Below are 19,770 nucleotides of genomic sequence, written 5' to 3'. Positions count from 1 at the left end.
AATGGAACACAATTATTTAAGATGTGTCGAAGACAGAAAAAGCAGGTTCACTTGTAAGAGCAGCGTCTAAGACCTGGGATTCACAAAAGGTTGCAGTCATGCCCTTCGCCTCTTCCCCAGGATACCACCTCCCACTCATCTTCGAAGGGCGGTGGAGGCGCTGGAGGAACTGGAGTTTTCAAGTCTGGCTGGCTGTACAAGGGGAATTTCAATAGCACCGTGAACAATACCGTTACTGTTCGGGTAAGGAGACATCAAGACTCATCTTTGTTTCTGCCAGTTCTCTGGACACCCCCTCCTTCGGTCACAGCCCAGAGGAGGGTCATTTGCATCGAGTTTATGTTTCGGGTCATATTTTATTTATGAGAAAGGAGGACTCTGTTCCCTAAAACAGTGCTCTAGAAATGTAGCACTCCTGAAGGAATTTCAGAAATTCTAATTTCTGTAAGAGCACACTGCGATTTGAACTGCCTCTCTGTTCCTTTCCCTTTCTTTAGTCATTCAAAAAACGCTACTTCCAGCTGACTCAGTTGCCAGATAACTCCTACATCATGAATTTTTACAAAGATGAAAAGATATCCAAAGAGCCCAAAGGCTGTATCTTTTTGGATTCCTGTACAGGTGTGGTGCAGGTGAGTAGAAATCCCTCTTTCTTCTTGGGTTTTGTTTTCTCCTCTTGGGCTTTTTTATGTTGTTGTTAAGTTTATTTTTTAATTTATTTTGATAGATAGATAGATGATAGATAGAGTGTGGGAGAAGCAGAGAGAGAGGGAGAGAGAGAATCCCAAGCAGGCTCTGTACTGTCAGCACAGAGCCCAATGCAGGGCTCAGCTCCGGACTCGGTATCACAAACCATGAGATCATGACCTAAGCCAGAATCAAGAGTTGGACCCTTAACCGACTGAGCCAACTAGGCACCCCTAGTGCCTTTTTAATCAAAGAGTGTGTTCATTCAATCATCCATTCAACAAGTGTTTTTAGAGTATCTGATGTGAGTCAAGGAGTGTTCTAGACTTCAGAGATTCGGTGGAAAACAACACAGCCTGCGTTTCTGCTTTCACAAACCTCACTGTCAAGAAAAGAAAAAAATAGAAAGTACGCAAAGAAAGAAGTCAACAGAATGGCATTAGTTGGTGAAATATGGGATAAAGAAAATAAATAGAGCTGTGGAAGAGAGAGAGACAAATGGTGAGGTTGGAAAGGAATATCAGTGCTCCAGAAGTGAGAAAAACATTCAAAGAGAAATGACTTGACCTAAAAACTAAAGAATGAGCAGGGACCACACGTGCAAAAGGCCTGAGGCAAGAGCAAGTCTGGTATTCAAAAAGAAGGAGAAAATGACCATCTGTGCGGCTGCAGTGTACAACGCCACTGAGCTAAAGTATTCAGTAAGATAATATATAAACCACATAGCTCACTATTCTTCATAAATCCTATCTTTATTATTGGATAATAATGAGGTAGTAAATTTGCAGTGTACATATAATCATCTTCCTTCTAAGAGGAGGTTTCCTTCGAAGACAAGGATTACATCAATTCCCAAGAGCTTAATTTCAAAAACAGACACCGTGCTTTTAACAGACTGTACTGTTCTGCAATCTCTTCTTAGTATGTGATTGTTCATAGTACGTGATGTGACATAGACACTGCTGCGGCAAAGGGAAGCAGAATAATTCCATAGGCCTCATTTGGACATCTTACTTTCATTTTTTCTTTTCATTCTGATGAAATAAGTATCCTTATTCCCTCTTATGTAACAATCAAAGTACAGATGTTACAGAAACTTCAACTTGAATTTCACAAAAGGATGCTGGCTTGTGGAGGTTGAGGACTGTGTTTCTGGTCACTGGTCACCATGAGTACATCTTTCTCTTCCCACTAAGCTGCAGGCATTCACTGTAGCTGAGATTACATCTTGGATTAATACCAAAGGGCACTTGGATATGTGGATGCAAAATGGAATTTTCTCCAGTCACTTAGGCCTACCCTTTTTCTGGATGGTCTATCTGTTAAAGTCTGGAATTCCTCCAGAAAGCACTAATGCCGAACTTTAAAAGGAAAGAATTAATTAAGTATTGCTGAGCAGTAGCTAGAAGCGAAAGATAATTGCATTTTAACACACATGCCAGCTTTCCATATGGAAAGGACAATAAGGATCTTAATGGAGGATGGAGACAGTTTTCTATTGTTGGTCACAAAGGAAGCTTTAGCTTTAGAAATGTCAAGTAAAACTTCAGCAGGAGGTTAAAGATCAAGGATTACATTTTCTAGAAATTGAGCTAAAATTTTTAAATATCTTCTTTTCCATTTTTTCCTTCAAAGCTCGCTCTAGCAAATGCATTATCATCTTTTAAGAAGTATCACTGTAGCCCATGCTGTATATCAAGCTCAAAGAGACACGCATTAATAGGACATTGCTTCTTCAAAGAATCATATAACTCGGTGTAGTGCACATCTCAATGCTCAAATCTGACCTTGACTACAGGAACCTCTTCTCCATCATGTCTCAGACTGTGCTTCAGTCTCTGCTGAGGTGGTGTGTTGGAGCTGGAGAAAGTCTTCTAGAAGAAAACACATTTTGGGGTTCATGCGGGTCAGCATTCAAATGCTGGTTTCACCATTTACTGTTGGAGGTGTTGAGTAAGTTACTCGGACTTGGAGCTTAGGTTTCTCATGTGTAAAAACTAAAATAATGTGCTAGCATGGAATAGGATCTGGGAGGCTGTGTATCTTCAGCCATTCTTCCCTAGTCTTGTAACCAAACTAACGTGATTTCGCTCCTTGGTGAGTCACAGGTAGAAACTACACCAGGTGAGCTATCATATGAAAAAAGACTTTATTTGCAACAAATACGGAGATCATGGTGACTCACTTCCCTAGCAAGGGTGAGTGGGATTCCTTTATGTAGGGTTAGGATAAATATTTAGAAAAGGGAGCCTTATCACCATATGTAGAACCAGGCATAAGGTCATACATGTGTCTTAAGGAAATGTGCCTGTACCTACATCGAATGTTTTATAAATGAGGCCTGTACTCCTCTTTGAGGACAGATTTTAATATTGTAATGAGGTAAAGATAATTGTTGGTTACTCTGGGGGTCATGCCCTGGTCCACCTGCGTTGACATGAGTCAGGGTTTAAGTTCAAACTGATCTGGATATTGAGAGCCACAGAAGCTCTTCATATGAGCAGTTATTGTTTGAGGAGTAGTTTTGGTTTTTATCATGGGGTGCTGTGCCCTTGAGGCTTTTTGCCTGAGTTAAAAGATAAACTAGAAATAAGAACCTAAGGAAAAATGTGGAACAAAAGTCAATTAAGTACAAGCAAGTGGGAAGTAAAGGTCAGCTCTGGCTGGTGATAGTCTTTCCATGAAGTACGAAGGTCACAACTTTGAGAAATAGACATTCCACTGGGGAAAGACCTACCTAGAAAATCCCAATTCACCTTCCTGAAACTTCTACCTAAATATGCTTCTTTATTCATTTATTTTTTTATTCATTCACTTATTCTATTATTCAACAAACTTATTTAATGTCTATGACATAGTAGGAACTGGGCTCAGGCATTGAGAACTCCCTGCTGAAGTCATAACCGGAGAGGAATATAGGCTCATTGCGAACAATTACACAGTGTCACAAAAGATAAGCAGCACCTTCTATTGAATGTTCTAGAAGCACATAACAGTGATGAATGAACTCTTCTGGATCAGCTAGCAGGATTCACCAAGGTAGATGTTGCATCTTAAAGCACAACTGCATTTCTATTTCACTTCCCAGTAGATGGCCATTCAAATATTTGGGAACACTTATTATATCTTTTAAAGAGTTTAGTCCTATATCCCTTCATTTCTATTCTATTATCAAGAATTTGTAACCCTTTGGGGAGGGAGGACCTCCAACTTCTTGAGATCACTGGGAAGATAGATCTCTGGGTTACCTACCACCTTGTGTCTGGATTCTGATTCTTACATATTTACTTATAGCTCTCTCTGGCTTATGAAGTCTTACAACTGGAAAGAAGATTCTGAAATAAGAGGATGCAAGTTTAGTCATTGCTCTCCCAAGCTCTCAGGTACAAAATGTGCCTGAGGATGAAACATGTACACACAAGATCGCAAAACAAATGAATAATAGAATGAGTCAGACCTGTTTTGTCAAGAATCATTATTGGTTTCCCTTGAATAAAACAGAAAAGAGTAACAAAGACTTTTACCTCAGAAGTGATACCTACCATCTGGCATTCTTAGGAAGTCCAAGCTCCTAACAATCTTCTGTGAACAAGTCATTTTAGTTTGCTTCATTCAAACCCAACCTATGTCATTGTTTTTTTTTTTTTTTTCTAAGAATAATCCTTGGAGTTCTTAGAAATATATTTCAAGGGTGACATCAAGTAGAAAGAAACTCCTACCCAAATTTCTTGAGAGACTTTTGTTGATATTTATGATTGGAAATTTTTTAGATCTCAGTTTTAAAAAAAATAACTAATAGTAGTTTTCCACTTTGTGATGTAATCAAATCGTGATATGAGATCTGTTTTATACCCCATGCACTCCCAGTCCGGAACAGAACTTCCAGTGTTTGCTGCTTCGATTTTGATCTGGTACCAAGGGACATTCAGCCCTGTGTTATCCTATCTTTTTCCTTCAAGGTCTTCTTATTCATTCACCCATTGGCCCATCCATCCATCCATCCACTCAAGATCTTGCCACTATGGAAGAGAATGAATAGTCCAAGAATCCCATATGCTAGAGTTCCCTCCACAAAATTAGTAATGACTGATGTCACTTAATGCAGGCTTAAATGGGGGTGAGGGGCCAAACACTGTTTATTTCCTCCTACGTGCTGAATCTACCATCTTGTGGATGTGGGTTCCAAGACAACAGCCTCATGTGCTTAAATGAAGTCTAGAAACTCGGATGCATTTTGTGGCTCAGGCAGCCCACCACATGAAGGAAGCAGGGCCAGGTGTGAGACACCAGGGAGCAGCCTTGACTGTGTAGAACTGGAGTCTGCATGCCAACATAAGGATAGTAAAATTGGGAAGGGAAACTGCCAAGGAGAACAAATCTAGAAACTAAATGTAACCTAAACTTTGCATTAGCAAACTCTGACTCTAAAGAATCTCATTGCTGGGGCACCTAGGTGGCTAAGTTGGTTAAGCAGCCGACTCTGGATTTTGGCTCAGGTCATGATCTCAAGGTTCTTGAGATTGAGCCCCAGGTGGGGTTCTGCCCTGACAACAGGAGACTGCTTGGGCTTCTCTCTCCTCTGCTCTCTTCCCCTCCCCTGCTTGCATACACACGTATGAACGCTCTCTCTCTCTCTCAAAATAAATAAATAAACTTTTAAACATAAATAATAAATAAATAAATGAATAAAATCTCATTTCCAGCGATAACAGTAAAAACCAGAATGACACTTGTACTTTTCCTTCTCTGATATATTATTTGACACAGTTGATGGAACATGCATTATTATTGTCCCAGTTTATTAACATAAAACTCAGGGAGATAGAGTGGCTTTCCCAAATCACAGAGCTAATAAATGGCAAAATTAGGTTTGAAGTGGAAGGATGCCCGAAACTACAGAAAGACGCCCAAGGAAATAAGCTGGTAATCATCCATTGTATGGACATGCCTACATATATTTGTACATTTATCCTGTGTAAGCCGCGTGGACAGAAGCAGCACTACAAAGATATGCTCATGTGTAGCTTTAGGCACTGAGTTTTAGGTGGAGGATTTATTTCAGAAAATATATATTGAACACTTAGCTATGCAAGGCTTTGTGGGAAAGCCAAATATGAATCCAATGTGGCTTCTCTCTTCAAAGAACTCCTGGCCTGTGGGAGGATGCACAGAAAGAACCCACAAAGATAGCACATGCCAATCAAATGAGTGACACATCTCAAACAATAGGTTCTGGTAACATGTAAGAATATGATATGACATATAAGATACATAAGATACAACATATATCAATGCATGAGGCTTTATTGTATTGTCCTTCTAGTACATACATATTATGTATGCTATATTTCTCTTTATTTGTTTATGGACACTCCATTCCACTGGAATGTCAGTTCAGTGAGGGCAAGGGTTTTGCTTGACTTTTTATAATGCTGTGCACTTGACACACAGAAGGTACCCAGTACATTTTTGTTGAATGAAATGCACAAATAAACATACAGAGAATGGAAAGGATTACATCAATGGTAGCCGCCAATCCCAGTAACCTGAATGTGATGTTGTGTGTTTCTTCTGAAACCTTTCCTTTTGTTCTTGCAAAAGATGCTAGTAACATAATAGGCACAATGGAATATTTTGTTTGGGTAACTTGCTTTGACATTCAGTTCTCCATTGGTTTTGGTAGCTTTGCTGGAGTATCTATTTCAGAACATTTCCAGATGAATATTGTGGCAACAGACCAGTTGGCTACAACTCATTAAACATGTCAGGTGATGTTAGGACATATTCACAGTTTCCTGTTATTTATGAATCTGTGTAGATGGACTGTGGTGAGTTCATTAACCGGAGAGTCACATCTGCCACAAAGGACACTGTTTTCAGGGAAAGAGGAAAATTGGGAGATCGAAAAAAAAGAATATGATTATTTCTTGATTACCACTGTAATAATGTAACAGTTACATTTCAAGATTATTAAAATGTCCCATTGATCTTCCTAATTTTGTCCTTTCTTTTTTGTGATTTTCTATGCCATTATCTTAGAGATCACAGAGAATGAGATAGAAAACCACTTAGGCATCACAATCTTCCCCAGTGTAAGCTTCTCTATGCCGTAAGTGGTTCTGTTCCACTCCAAATAGAAAAGGATAATTTGGTTTTTGAGAAGCTGAAAATAGAATATTTATGTCATTGATAAAAAGAAAAAAACCCGTCTGAGAAACAAGTGCTGATAGTTTGCTCAAAGTTTTACAAAATATTTTTTATAATATTGGTGAAGTCGGCAGCCCATTTTCAATTCACTTGAAGTATAGTATACAATTTAGAAAATCAAATTTTAGTGTCTATGTTTTCTCCTGTTTTCCATCTAGAATTCTCTGAGTTCCTTGTCATCTGCATTTGGAAGCAGAGTGCATTTCCATTGACTTTTAATTCATATAATTAATATAAGCATTTTACATGGCTTTTCATCTCCCTGTCCACATTATGACATGAGATTAATGAAGCAGACCCTTTAATTTGTTTGTTTTCAAGACCACACTAAGACTGGCTTGCATTTTGCTGCACTCAGATACTTCACAGCGTTCCAGCCAAAGCTATGCCCTGAACTCCAAGCGTTTCGAGTTCTTTCCTCCGTGTCTATTTCTGTTCCTGTTGTTCTGTGAAGGAAAACTGTGTTCCCTTTTATACTTTCTCAAGGCCAAGCTGTCTTTGCCCTTGGACCCTCTGTGTCAGTACAGACCACATGCGGTTTTATGGACCTACCTCATGAGAACCTCCAGATGTGTGTGTTAGGGTGTATGGAGGGAGTCCTCCACACCTCCCATGGAGTTCATAACTTCTAAGAATTTGCATTCTTAAAGGAGTTGCATAGATGTTTGCTCTGCACACTGACCTTTGGGGACACTGCCGCCTTTCTGGCAAACCCCCACCCCGTGTTTATATTGCAGCCAAAATAGCCTCAAAATGCAGTTCTGGCCTTTTATGAGTCAAAATCATCCTGTTCTCTGCTTTCCTAGAACCCAGAGGGTCTTTTTTTTTTTTAATTTTTTTTAATGTTTTATTTATTTCTAGGAGAGAGAGAGAGAGAGAGAGAGAGACAGCATGAGCAGGGGAGGGTCAGAAAGAGAGGGAGTCACAGACTGAAACAGGCTCCAGGCTCTGAGCTGGCAGTCAGCACAGAGCCCGACGCGGGGCTCGAACCCACGAACCGCGAGATCATGACCTAAGCGAAAGTCGGACACTGAACCGACTAAGCCACCCAGGCACCCCAGAACCCAGAGGGTCTTATGAGAATAGCAATATTCTCCTATTGCAAGAGCATTCTGGTTCTCAGGAAGAGTTTTTATACCTTCATTGTATACCTCTTCTTCAACACATTCACACAGAATCTAAGTACATTTCCCTTCCAGTTTCACACTTGTGTAATTAACTGGTTAATGCCTGTCTCCACTGTTCAGCCAGGGCAGTGAACGTGTCTGTCTTTGCACAGCACAAAATGTGAATACCACAGACACCTCTTTATGAAGGAATGCCATCATCGCACTGAGAACTGAGGATAACCAGTCAGACTCTGCCCATATCAAGCTCACAGACTATTTTAAAAGCCAGCCAGAGAGTGAGTCGTTGCAAGGAAAAGAAACCTAACATTTGACAATAATACAAAAGTATGAGCCAGAGCCAAGAGCGTGTTCTTGGAAGATTCTAGAAAGTGGCATTTGAGCTATGGAGTTTTGCAGTAAGAATCACAGCTGGTTTCTCAGCTAACTCTTCTTTCTCCTGAATTTTACTTTTCCTTGAGGTATATGTGTTACCCCTGTCTATTGTCAGCACTTAAAGAAGCCATGACCTTCCCAGCCGTGACCATCCCTTTGGGATGTGATTGTGCCAGGAAGGGGACAAGGAAGGGGAACAGAATATGCTGAGCATATTTGCGTCTGGATCATCTCAGTAGGTGTTAGAGGATAAAAAGGTTTCTTCTCTTCTCTGCTGCTTGTTACCTGCAGAATCCCAAGCATATTTTAATGTATCTCTCTGAGCCTCCATGTCATTACATGTTAAATGGAATAATACAATTTGTCTCCCAGGGCTGTTATGGGATGAAGTAGAATAAAGACTGTGCATGCTCAACAAGGTACCTGCGATCTAGATGACAAGTGTTTAGTGAGTGTCATATTTGTGGTAGTAATCATGATGTTGTGGAAGTTGAAAGGAGCAAGCTATTTTAGAACAGCCTTCTGAGAATGTCACCAAGAAAGAAGACATTACCAGGAGGACATTACAAGTTATTTTTTCTTGCCACCAAGAATAGCAGTCCTATTCCCGAAAAGAATCTTATTTTTTTTAACATTCATTTATTGTTGAGAGACAGAGTATGAGGAGAGGAGGGGCAGAGAGAGGGGGAGACACAGAATCTGAAGCAGGCTCCAGGCTCTGAACTGTCAACACAGAGCCCGACGCGGGGCTCAAACCCACAAACTGCGAGATCATGACCTGAGCTGAAGTCAGATGTTTAACCGACTAAGCCACCCAGGGCCCCATGAAAAGAATTTTATACTTCGATATTCAGCCACAATCCCACCTGATAGTGTTACTCTCATCTTATGGTTCTTCTCCTGTTTGTATTTTACCTGGTTATCTTAAGTCCATGGGCTTCACACTGTTATCATTGTGGGCGCTCCAATGACTTCATGGCAGAGTTGACTATGGGTAAGAGTTGACTACCTGAATCAGAATTACCTGTGAGTGAATTAGAGCTGGAATATCTTCAATAATTCTTACAACCACTGCAGATAATACAACACAGTTATATCATTGCAGACCATATCATTCCACTTTGAATTTATAATTCTATTCTCATGGCAGGAATATATAAAAATGCCATAGTAATTTGCTGTCATATTCCCTCTGGTTTCAGTGGACTTTTCCCATCTTGGAGCAGCTCAGTTGCTTTACAGATTTCTACTTGGATGCCCCTTCTAGGAAGGCCAGTCTGAAGTAGCTACTTGCCCATGAGCCCATTTTAATTCTCTGCACAGCACAAAATCTCTATTTTCCAGTAGTTTGTTCATTCATTCAGTCTTTTGCTCATTCATGCTTCCCGATGAATGTCAGTTTCCCCAAAACAGGAAGCAATCCTATTCCCTTATAAAAGGTGAATGTGTTGAAACCACTGGTACTAAGCCTTCTGTGCGGCAGCACAGGGAACAGTGGTGAGCAGAACTGACTTGATCTTCTGGAGACAGCCGTGAAGGAGGCACATGTTGGTCAAAACAAACAAATGAAAATGAATAAGTATGTAATTCCAAATTGTTGTAAGTGTCTGGAAAGATGAGAACCTTGTCCTAGGAAATTGGGGAAAGTTCACCTGAGCAAGTATAACCTCGACTGAGATCTGAAGAGTGACTACAAGTCCCCTGTGTAGATGAGGGGCAAGCATGGTGATGGAGTGTATGAGGGACACATGGGGGAGGGGCAGAAACAAAACATGTAACCAGAGCATATTCAGGAAGTAAAGCAAAGACCTCATGGATTCATCACCAAAGGCAAAGTAGGGATGTTGAATAAGAGAAAAATCTGGAGACTGATGGAAGAACCAGAGCCAGAGAAAAGAATTGGGGTGCCCAACCATGTGGCTGTCCTTTAAAGCCACTGGGCCAGATGAGAGAGGAAGGAATCTAAGGCAGAGCCAAAGTTAGCTTTAGATGTCACCAAGATACAGAAGAGCCAGTAGAGATGATTGAAAAGTGGTGGCTGAAGACGAAAGAAAACCAGAATAGAGTGTGGTCATGGAAACCAAACACAGACAGATTTCAGGAAGGAGGAAGTGGCCATGATGTCAATTCTACTGAAAAGTCAAGGAAAATCCAAAGTAGGAAATGTCTGGGGATAATACAGCAGCATAAACATGGGACCCCGGGACCATGACAAGTGCTGCCCCGGGGTGTGATGGGGTCAGAAGCCCAACTGGAGTGAAGAGTGGACAGAACACAGGATGAGAAAGTGAAAACAGAGACTCAAGTCAATTATTTGAAGAAGTTTAGAGTGTCTTGCCACATGCCCCTGAAGATGAAATTTTTGAGCCACCATGCTCATCCAACCAACAAAAGCCTACATAAAATACATCTTAGTACAAAAAGGCCTAAAAGAAACCAAACAAAATGATTCATTCCCACCCACATTTTGGTCTTGTTTTGGGTGATCTTCTTTGTGTTACTCTCTTATAAGAAAATGCTATGGAAGCACGACCCATAAAATATGTCTCTCACTCTCTAAGACTTATTATCTGGTGTTTATTCTTTCTGTCTGTCTTTTCACACAACAGAATAACAGACTAAGAAAATATGCCTTTGAATTGAAAATGAATGACCTAACCTATTTTGTGCTGGCGGCTGAAACCGAGTCAGATATGGATGAATGGATCCACACCCTCAACCGCATCCTGCAGATCAGCCCTGAGGGGCCACCTCAGGGAAGGAGGAGCACGGAGCTTGCAGACCTGGGGCTGGGTGAGAACACACGCACCCCCTTCCTTTCCTTTGCAAAATGTGTCCTGTGCATTTGGTTCATCTAATCTGCTAGTTAACTGTGGTAGCTGGCAAGTCTAGATCGTCCATCTCTGGGCTGTTTGCTCCAGAAAAGCAACCCTAAATCTTGACTTTTATTGAACAATGAGAGTCACCACACATAGGTATGATTTTGAGTTTACTGGCAATGATTTGAGGATGGAAATCATTTGTTGGCAGCTCTAAAAATGTACCCATGTCTGATGGGAGGTTACCTTAGATGGGGTAGTTTGTGTTTCATAGCCTTTACCTTACTTTAATTAATTAACATGATATTGTATAAAGACAAGCATGCACTAGTTCCTTTTAATTGAAAGATATCTTTCATGGATGCTTTTTGACCATACTGAGATCAGCTTCTGTGTGGCAGTTCCATTAATGTCACACAATATTAGAGACCTTTATAAAATAAAAACATTTTTTCTTCCCATCCATATTACTTCATAAGATTCTAATTCATTCTAAGCAAAGAGAGAGGAGCAAGAGTGTGTAAAGGACAGGTGATGAGACACACAGGAAAACAGGTCTATGACCATGTGAAAGACAAGTTCGCTTCCAGAGTTGGTCATTCCTCCCAAAAGGAAAACTATTTTAAGACATTTTGCCCAGCAGCATGGGATGTTAGACACCACAGTCTTTAAATTCTAGTAGTCTAAATATCATATGCTATAAAGTGAAAGAGGCATGGGGTAATGAGGAAGAAAACTTGTTGTTGACTTTAACACAACTACTGTATACCAGGGTAGGTGTTTAGCATTCGTGATTTACTAAATGATAATCAACTTGAATATTCACATGTATGGAGTTTCACAGAGTTTAAGTAATGGAAGCCAGAATGTGGCTTTGAAATTGGTGGCCAGAGAGTCAGAATTATCAAAAATGTATACACACTCCATCAAGGAGGTCTTGTTTCCAGGCCTCAGTCATGTAACAATATGGAGTCCTAGGGGAGGGATATAATGAAGACATTGGCCCACCAACATCCATCCCACATCCAATTTGATATGTCACTGCCTAGAGAAATGTGTGATTCGTGACTATTATTTGATAACCTGTCTTGGTGTATCTTTTCAAGATTCGCTGGATAATTCTATAACCTGTGAAAGCACTCCAGAGGAAACAGAATCTTCAGAGAACAGCCTACACCCAGACTTTGCAAAAGTAATAAAGCTGACATTTTACTATGCAAATAAATTTGAATTACTTATTAGTTATTGCTTTCATGGAAAAGATGGAAATGCTGTAGTTTAACATTTCAACTAAGAAATACAACACTCAAAAAATAAAAGCATGTTTTGATAAGCTTTGCCGAGTGTTAATGGATGATATTAAAACAATGATAATACTAAGGGGCAATTTCTTGGCCATGTGGATGGGGCCAGGCTGTAAGTATTTGGATACTTGGTTACCAAGAGCTAACACAGTTTTCTCTGCAGTACCTCACAGAAACTGAAGAGACTGTCAAAACAACTCGAAATACGGAGAGGTTAAATCTGTTCTCGCTGGATCCAGATATAGATGTAAGTCGAAATTCCTCTGAGCAGACGTGAACTTGATCCATGCAGTTGTGGTTTAGAATTTAGAACTTCTTTTTCATGATGGGTGTTTGTTGAGAAAAGCATTCCTTGTTTTTTGTAGACCTTGAAACTTCAGAAAAAGGACCTTTTAGAACCCGACTTTGTGATCAAACCATTTGAAGAAAAAGCTGCCAAGAGAATCATGATCATTTGTAAAGCTCTCAACTTAAACCTTCAGGGATGTGTTACAGAGAATGAGAATGACCCAATAACGAATGTAAGTTTCCCTCTGTTACATCCTATACTGATCAGCCAACATCACACAACCCTGGCCAAAATCTTTTGTATTCCTGATAATTCCAGCTGAGTTCACACCAGCTAGTGTACCAAGGAGTATGGATGACAGCATTTTCCACATCACAAAAGCGCATGAGTTCTGAAGTGAATATACTACCATAAAATGTTCCTTTTACCTTGAAGAAGAAGTGTCAAAGGCACTGTATTCTAGTGTCCTTTCCATTCAATCATACAGTGGCTCAGAGTTTCCTGAGACATTGTTTGTATCTACGTGGTGGTGATTGAGACGGCAAACAAATGGTATCTGTCCTTCTCTGCCTGACTTATTTCGCTCAGCATAAAACCCTCAAGATCCATCCATGTTGCTACATATGGCCAGATTTCATTGTTTCTCATTGCCATGTAGTATTCCAACATATAGATAAACCACATCTTCTTGATCCATTTGTCAGTTGATAGACACTTAGGCTCTTTCCATGTGTTGTCTATTGTTGAGAGTGCTGCTATGAACATTGGGGTACATGTACTATTACTTACTGCCTTAGACAAGATTACATAGTGAATCAAGGAACTTAATAGTATATAAGTATTAAATAATAACAGAGGAAAATGGGGGAAAAAAAGGTGCTTCACTGATATTTGGGAACCACCACAGAGCTCATCAAATCAACACAAGATTCTTTTTCCTGCTAAGTGGGCTGTGTTGAGAGTGCTCTCCTAGTAGCCTGGGGACAATTCTACACCGATTGCATAAAGTTTTTTCAAATATTTATTTATTTTGAGAGAGAGAGTGCATGAGTAGGGGAGGAGAAAGGGGGGGTGGAGAGAGAGAATCCCAAGCAGGCTCCGCGCTGCCAGCATGGAGTCCAGGGCAGGGCTCGAACTCACGATCTGTGAGATCATGACATGAGCCAAAATCAAGAGTGGGACGGTTAACCAACTGAGCAGAACAGGCACCCTTATATCAATTATAAATTTATTTGTAGGAAGGGGACATTTGGCAAACATAAATATTAAATTCTGAACTATAAGAAAGTAAAAACTATACATAATCCTGCCATCAATACACATCAGTGTTATCTCATTGGTATGTCCCCTTTCAGTATTTTTTTTAATGCAGTCCATTTTACTTGTTCATAAATCATCCCTCAATCATCATCTCCCACCTCAAAGAAGAAAACATATTTCTCAATCCACATTTGCTCTATCTCTATAAGCCACATTTGCTTTTAGAAGACAAGACAGCATTAAGCTTTCTCTGTAGACTGAGCACACACAATCCCATGCACATCTCCATCCCACAGTTCAAAGACTCTTGTTAGTCATGACAGCAGGTGGCTTGCAGAAAAGATTGGACCCTTTCGTGCCTGCTGTCCATGGGTCTTTAGGCACTGCACTGGTTCCCTGAGCCCCTATTCTCTGGTGTAACAGTGGAATAATGATGCATGCTACGGACCTTAGATTTAATGAGGAGAACCAAGTGACATGCGCCTTTCTTGGGTCAGAATGCCTCACCTTCCCACCAGTGAGTTCTGCTATGCTGGGCAGGTGGCTTACCTACCCTCTCCTCTCCTGTAAATGGGATAATAATAACAGTAGATATTACAAAGGACTCTTGTGAGGACAACATGAAGTAATATCTAGAAAGTACGTGGATAATGCTTGATGCATAGTAAACAACCATTACATATTAATGGTTATTTTAATAGGTGAAAAATTGCTTGGAAATTTGTGAATGCTATACATGCAAGGTATTGCCATGTTCAGTATTGTATGCAAGAATCTTGCTGACAAGCTAAAACTGAGCTGTGTCACCAGCAAGAATCATCCCCCACAATGAAACTTTGTCACATTTTAGAACTATAATTGGGCACTAGGCATGTGAGTAAAAATGTTAATACTGGAAGTCATGTTGATTCCCTTTTCAGCAAATACTTACTCAGCGCACCTGCTAGAAGCCAGACTTGTTCTAGGTACTTGGGAAACAGCAGGGAGCAAGATAACAAGCCCCCTGCTCTCTTGAAGATTGACTCTTTTTGGAAAGAACAGGCAGTAAATTTTTTTTTTGAAAAGACAAATAAATTAACACGAGACTTGCACATTATTTACAGTTGTTTAAAATGAATCGGTAAGACAGATGTGATACAGAGGAACTGGAAGATGGGTCACGTTAGGTAGAGTGGTCATACGAGGCCTCTCTCAGGAGGTGACATTTGAATAGAGACCTAGCAGGTGAGAAGGAGAAGTCAGGTCATGGGAAAATCTCCTAGGCAGGAAAAGAGCAAGTGGAAATATCTTGTAAGTAAGTCTTGGCAAGTTCTAGGAACAGGAAGTAGGTGCCGAGGAAAAGAGCAGACCAAGGTGATGTGGGAGGGACAGAACAAGGGAAGATACTGTACAGGCTCTAGTGAGGAGTTTGTGTTTATCCTGAGTGGAGGCTGTTGAACGACTTAAAACACTTTCAAATGGTGTGGTTCAATTTCTGTTTTTGTTTTTGTTTTTTTAAGATCCCGTCAGAAAAAAAATAATGGATTGGAGGAAATAAGGGTTGACCAAAGAGAGTAGATAGGAGGCTGCCACTATAGTTCACTGCAGGGTTTAAACTAGGACTGTCAAGGAAGGAGGAGAGAAATGGAATGACTGATGTTGGGTATATTGGACAGACAGGTTCCTCTGGTCCATTGAATATACAGGATAAGGGGAAAGAGTATCTCAAGGATGAGTCCCTGACTTTTGCTTTGAATCCCTCTATGCATGGTAGTGCCATTAAAAGGACAAGACTAGATGAAGAGCAGATTTAAGGGACATTGGCTCCAAATTCCATTGTGGGAATATTAAACTCGAAAGGCCCACCTGATACCCAAATATAGACGTCCTTTGGGTAGATTCAAATACAAGTTTGGAACTCAAGGGAGTGGCCATGAACTAGGTATAAACTTGGAAGTCTGGTCCAGACAGTGACCCAGGGGTCACATTTAGGAATTTCTGTGTGAATAGTAAAGGGGCCAGGAACCAAGTCTTTTTTTTTTTTTTAATTTTTAATGTTTATTTTATTTTTGAGACAGAGAGACAAAGCTTGAGCAGGGGAGGGGGAGAGAGAGAGGGAATCACAGAATCTGAAGCAGGCTCCAGGCTCCGAACTGACAGCACAGAGCCTGACATGGGGCTCGAACCCATGGACCGCGAGATCATGACCTGAGCCGAAGTCGGCTGCCCAACCAACTGAGCCACCCAGGCACCCCAGGAACCAAATCTTTAAAAGATTAATAGAGGGATGCCTGGGTGGCTCAGTCAGCTGAGTGACCAACTCTTAATTTCAGCTCAAGCCATGATCCTAGGGTCATGGGATGAAGACCTAGGATTCTCTCGCTCTCTGTCCCTCTCCTCCACTCATGCTCTCTCTCACCTAGATAATAAATAAATAAATAAATAAATAAATAAATAAATAAATAAAAGATGAATAGAAAAGTGACCAATGAAGACTACGAAGGAACAGCCATTGACGTAGAGATAAACCGAAAAAGATTGGGCCATGATACCAAGAGAGAACGTGTGTGGCATGGTGCTGAGGAACTGAGTAACAGGAAGCCAGAGAGGAGCCCAGTAGATATGCCAACATGGAGGATGCCTGGGACTGTGGAAAGAGAAATTTCCATGGAGTAAAAAGGTTAGAAGTACAATCAATGTACTTTCATTCAGGATTAAAATTTAAAAAAACAAAACAAAAGCACTAGAAGCTTGCTTCTTGAAACTACTTGGAAATATCAGGGAAATGTAACCCAAATCATAATGGCATTTAGCCATCTTATTAAATAAAATTAAATGGGTTTTTTTGACCAGGCATATCCTTAAGTGTGATTTTAAAAAATCTAATTTAGAAACTGAAACTTGAAGATAATGGGCTTTTCTTTCCAGTGCCCGGCATATGACTCCTTCCACATGGATTCCTTTCTTTGTGCTAAAACTCATAGAAGCTTAATGTTTGCATTTGAGCCAATCTTGCTGAGCACGAGAACATGTCCAAGTTCAGAACCCAGCATCAGTGTGCCCTTTTATGTCTGTAAAGCCTGAGAGACAAGTTGATTTGGCAGGCTTTGGATGCCCATATTGTATTTAATTTATTTTAAAGTTGATACAAACATTAAACAACTAAAAAATGACTTTGTAAAAATAAACAATTTTATTGTGCTTATAAACAACGAAACAAAAACTAATGAAACAGCCTACCTAAACTCGACAGCAATTTTTTATGTAATGGCATTGTTTTTTAAAATCTTTGTATATTATTGAGTGACACTATTTTGTTAATGCAGCTATTTTTAAACTCATTGTTTTTAACTCAGTGAGCATGTTTTTAAATTGATCGAAATATTTCTTCAGGTTGCCAAGGCCCCCGCTCCTGTATTTAGTGAATGAGCTTCTAAAATGCTTCTTTTGAAAACCTTTCCATGATGAGGAAACAATATTTGACAGCATGTAATTTTTTAGTCAGTCCATTGGAAACCAAATTCAGGTTGATGGTGTTCTAGTATAAAATATTTCTTTGAAAATAGCAATTGATTCCAAAAATCTGAACAAATAAACCTGCTTCACAGCAGAGCTACTTGAAAATGTTAATATTCTTGATTTTTTAAAAGAAAATACAGAACTCTAAACATGAGAAGCCCGTGACTTAATTTTGTAGGCTTTCAAGAGCTTGATTAAACAAATCCTTATTGAAAAGCCAATGATTCAAAAAGTAAGATTTGACATTTAAGTTGAAAAGGTGGATTGGAAGAAATAAATGAATCACCATATGAGCTTTAATTTCTGATGGATTATCAAAGTAGGTAATTTATTTCCATTCACCAAGCAGAAGTGAAAATCAAAATGCACCAATTCATGACAAACAATAAGATTTTTTTTCCTTTGACCTTCAGTGTGCTTTGAGTTCCTACCTGACTTATTTTCATGTAATTTTTGCATTTTCAACTCTTGGCATACCACCGCTACCACACACCAAAAGTTTTTTCTAAATTTAAATTGGTAAAGTATGAAACTTTTTCTTTTTGTCTTATTTTTTAATATTTTGTTGAATTTTACTTTATATGTGTAGTTCTATTTCTAACAGTAAGGGGGCTGGAAAAATATTGCTAATATTAAGGAATAAAATAATAACTCCATTTTAAGCTAGCCATGTTACTGTGTTTTAAAGCACATGCGATATCTATTAAACATTCAGTAAAATCTATAGCATGAGTGATTCTGTACAACAATGAATATCATGTGGCTTTTGTGTATATGATAGGCATCAATCTGATAGGCATCAATTCAAAGTTAAGTGACATAAACGAAAATAAAAATGTTTTTGTGAGCATACTCCATTCTTAGAGATCAATAGTTAATGATGTGTAATTATATCTATTTGCATGGGCATAATTGTTTAGATGTGTATACATGTAACTATGTAGATATACATGTATTTATTTATTTCACTCCCCGTTTTATATAATATCTGTTGCATTTAACAGTTTTCTAGTTGAAAATTCCTTCTTTCTGGAATCTTTCTTCTTCAGTTTCTAAGACACTCTGGCAGCATTTAAAAGTTTTGTTGTTGTTTTTTAAGCCTCTCTCCACTCCCCTATCTCCTTATAACCTGTTTTCCCTACTCTAAGTCTATCCTTTGCATGCTGATATTTTTCAGGATGCTATTCTGATTCTTTTCTCATTATCTCATGACTTAAACAGGAGCCATATACAAAACTCTCCTGGGTCCACATCCCCATCCCAGCTTCCTCGGCTGGGCTCAAAACTCACATATTCTATTGTAATTGGAATGTCTTCTGGATGATTCTATGTACCATCAGGAGCTCACCTTTGTGTCTCTATCTTGTATATTAGTGAATGACATTGCCATCCACTTAGTTTCTTACATCTCCAAACCTGGGAATTTTCTTTTATGCATGCCCCTGTGAACACCTCTCTCCAGCCAACCAGGACACTGATGGATTTCTAAATTCTTTGGATGTACCTCTTTAATGTTCCTCAAATGCGTCTCCTACAAATGCTTTCTTTCGTGCCTTTATTTCTTCCATGTCCTTATGTCTTTGCACATGTCACTTAATCTACCTAGAAGCCCCTACTAACTGCCTCTTAACTATTTTTTGCTTTTTTAAAACTCAACCAAAAAACTTTCCCTTTCTTTCCCATCTTCCATTACCTTCCCACTTTCTCTTTATTTCACATCTCCACTTCCTTCTTAGCATGGTGGCAAGAGGTGTAGAGGCAGCCACTCGGAGTCTTGGAGTTGGATAACCAACCAAGAACTCCACATGATCGGAGGAAGAAAGCTATGTGGAGGCACAGAAATGGCATGCACTTGGCTTTGTCAGGATCTGGGGCACTGTGCAGGGTGGTACAAAGAAGACAGTTTGAGAAGGTGGCTATGGTTGGGAGGCCGGTTGTTCTGAACCAGTAAGTAAATTGATGGAACAAACAAGTAAATAGATGAATGATAATAAGAGCCAATTTTTCACTATTGGAGGGAATCATTATATGAAATATAAAAAGGGGAAAGGCTTGAAATAACCCTTCTCGATTTGATTTGAAATAGAGGTATCAACATGAACTCATGAGTTTTTCATAATACCTCATAAATATTCATGTACAGATAGAGATAAAGAAATCATTGTAGATGTGAGTGTTATGCATATGGATACATGTCCATATGT

At 39.6% G+C, this 19,770-nt stretch overlaps 1 protein-coding gene and 1 long non-coding RNA gene across 6 annotated transcripts in view; one reads left to right on the top strand and one right to left on the bottom strand.

Annotated features, from left to right (window-relative positions):
- The window catches only part of DOCK10 (dedicator of cytokinesis 10), a 271,622-nt gene that overhangs the window by 153,876 nt on the left and 97,976 nt on the right, over positions 1-19,770 (top strand). For all 5 annotated transcript variants that reach the window (XM_039236824.1, XM_039236822.1, XM_039236826.1 and 2 more), the window contains exons 6-11: positions 121-243; positions 498-632; positions 11,006-11,189; positions 12,322-12,407; positions 12,683-12,766; positions 12,885-13,040. In XM_039236824.1, coding sequence (XP_039092755.1) covers positions 121-243; positions 498-632; positions 11,006-11,189; positions 12,322-12,407; positions 12,683-12,766; positions 12,885-13,040 — 768 coding nt within the window. The remainder of the gene's footprint in view (positions 1-120; positions 244-497; positions 633-11,005; positions 11,190-12,321; positions 12,408-12,682; positions 12,767-12,884; positions 13,041-19,770) is intronic.
- LOC120234825 lies at positions 6,386-12,745 on the bottom strand. The gene is made up of 3 exons (XR_005529207.1): positions 12,686-12,745; positions 9,312-9,405; positions 6,386-6,557 (listed from the first exon to the last, which is right to left on the bottom strand). It is a non-coding gene; the product is annotated as an uncharacterized LOC120234825 (long non-coding RNA).

Source organism: Hyaena hyaena, unplaced genomic scaffold (assembly GCF_003009895.1).
Source record: "Hyaena hyaena isolate Hyena2069 unplaced genomic scaffold, ASM300989v1 scaffold_117, whole genome shotgun sequence".
In the NCBI taxonomy this organism is placed as follows: Eukaryota; Metazoa; Chordata; class Mammalia; order Carnivora; family Hyaenidae; genus Hyaena; species Hyaena hyaena.
Note: the sequence above shows the minus strand (reverse complement) of the source record. Positions and strands in the feature narration are given on the sequence as shown.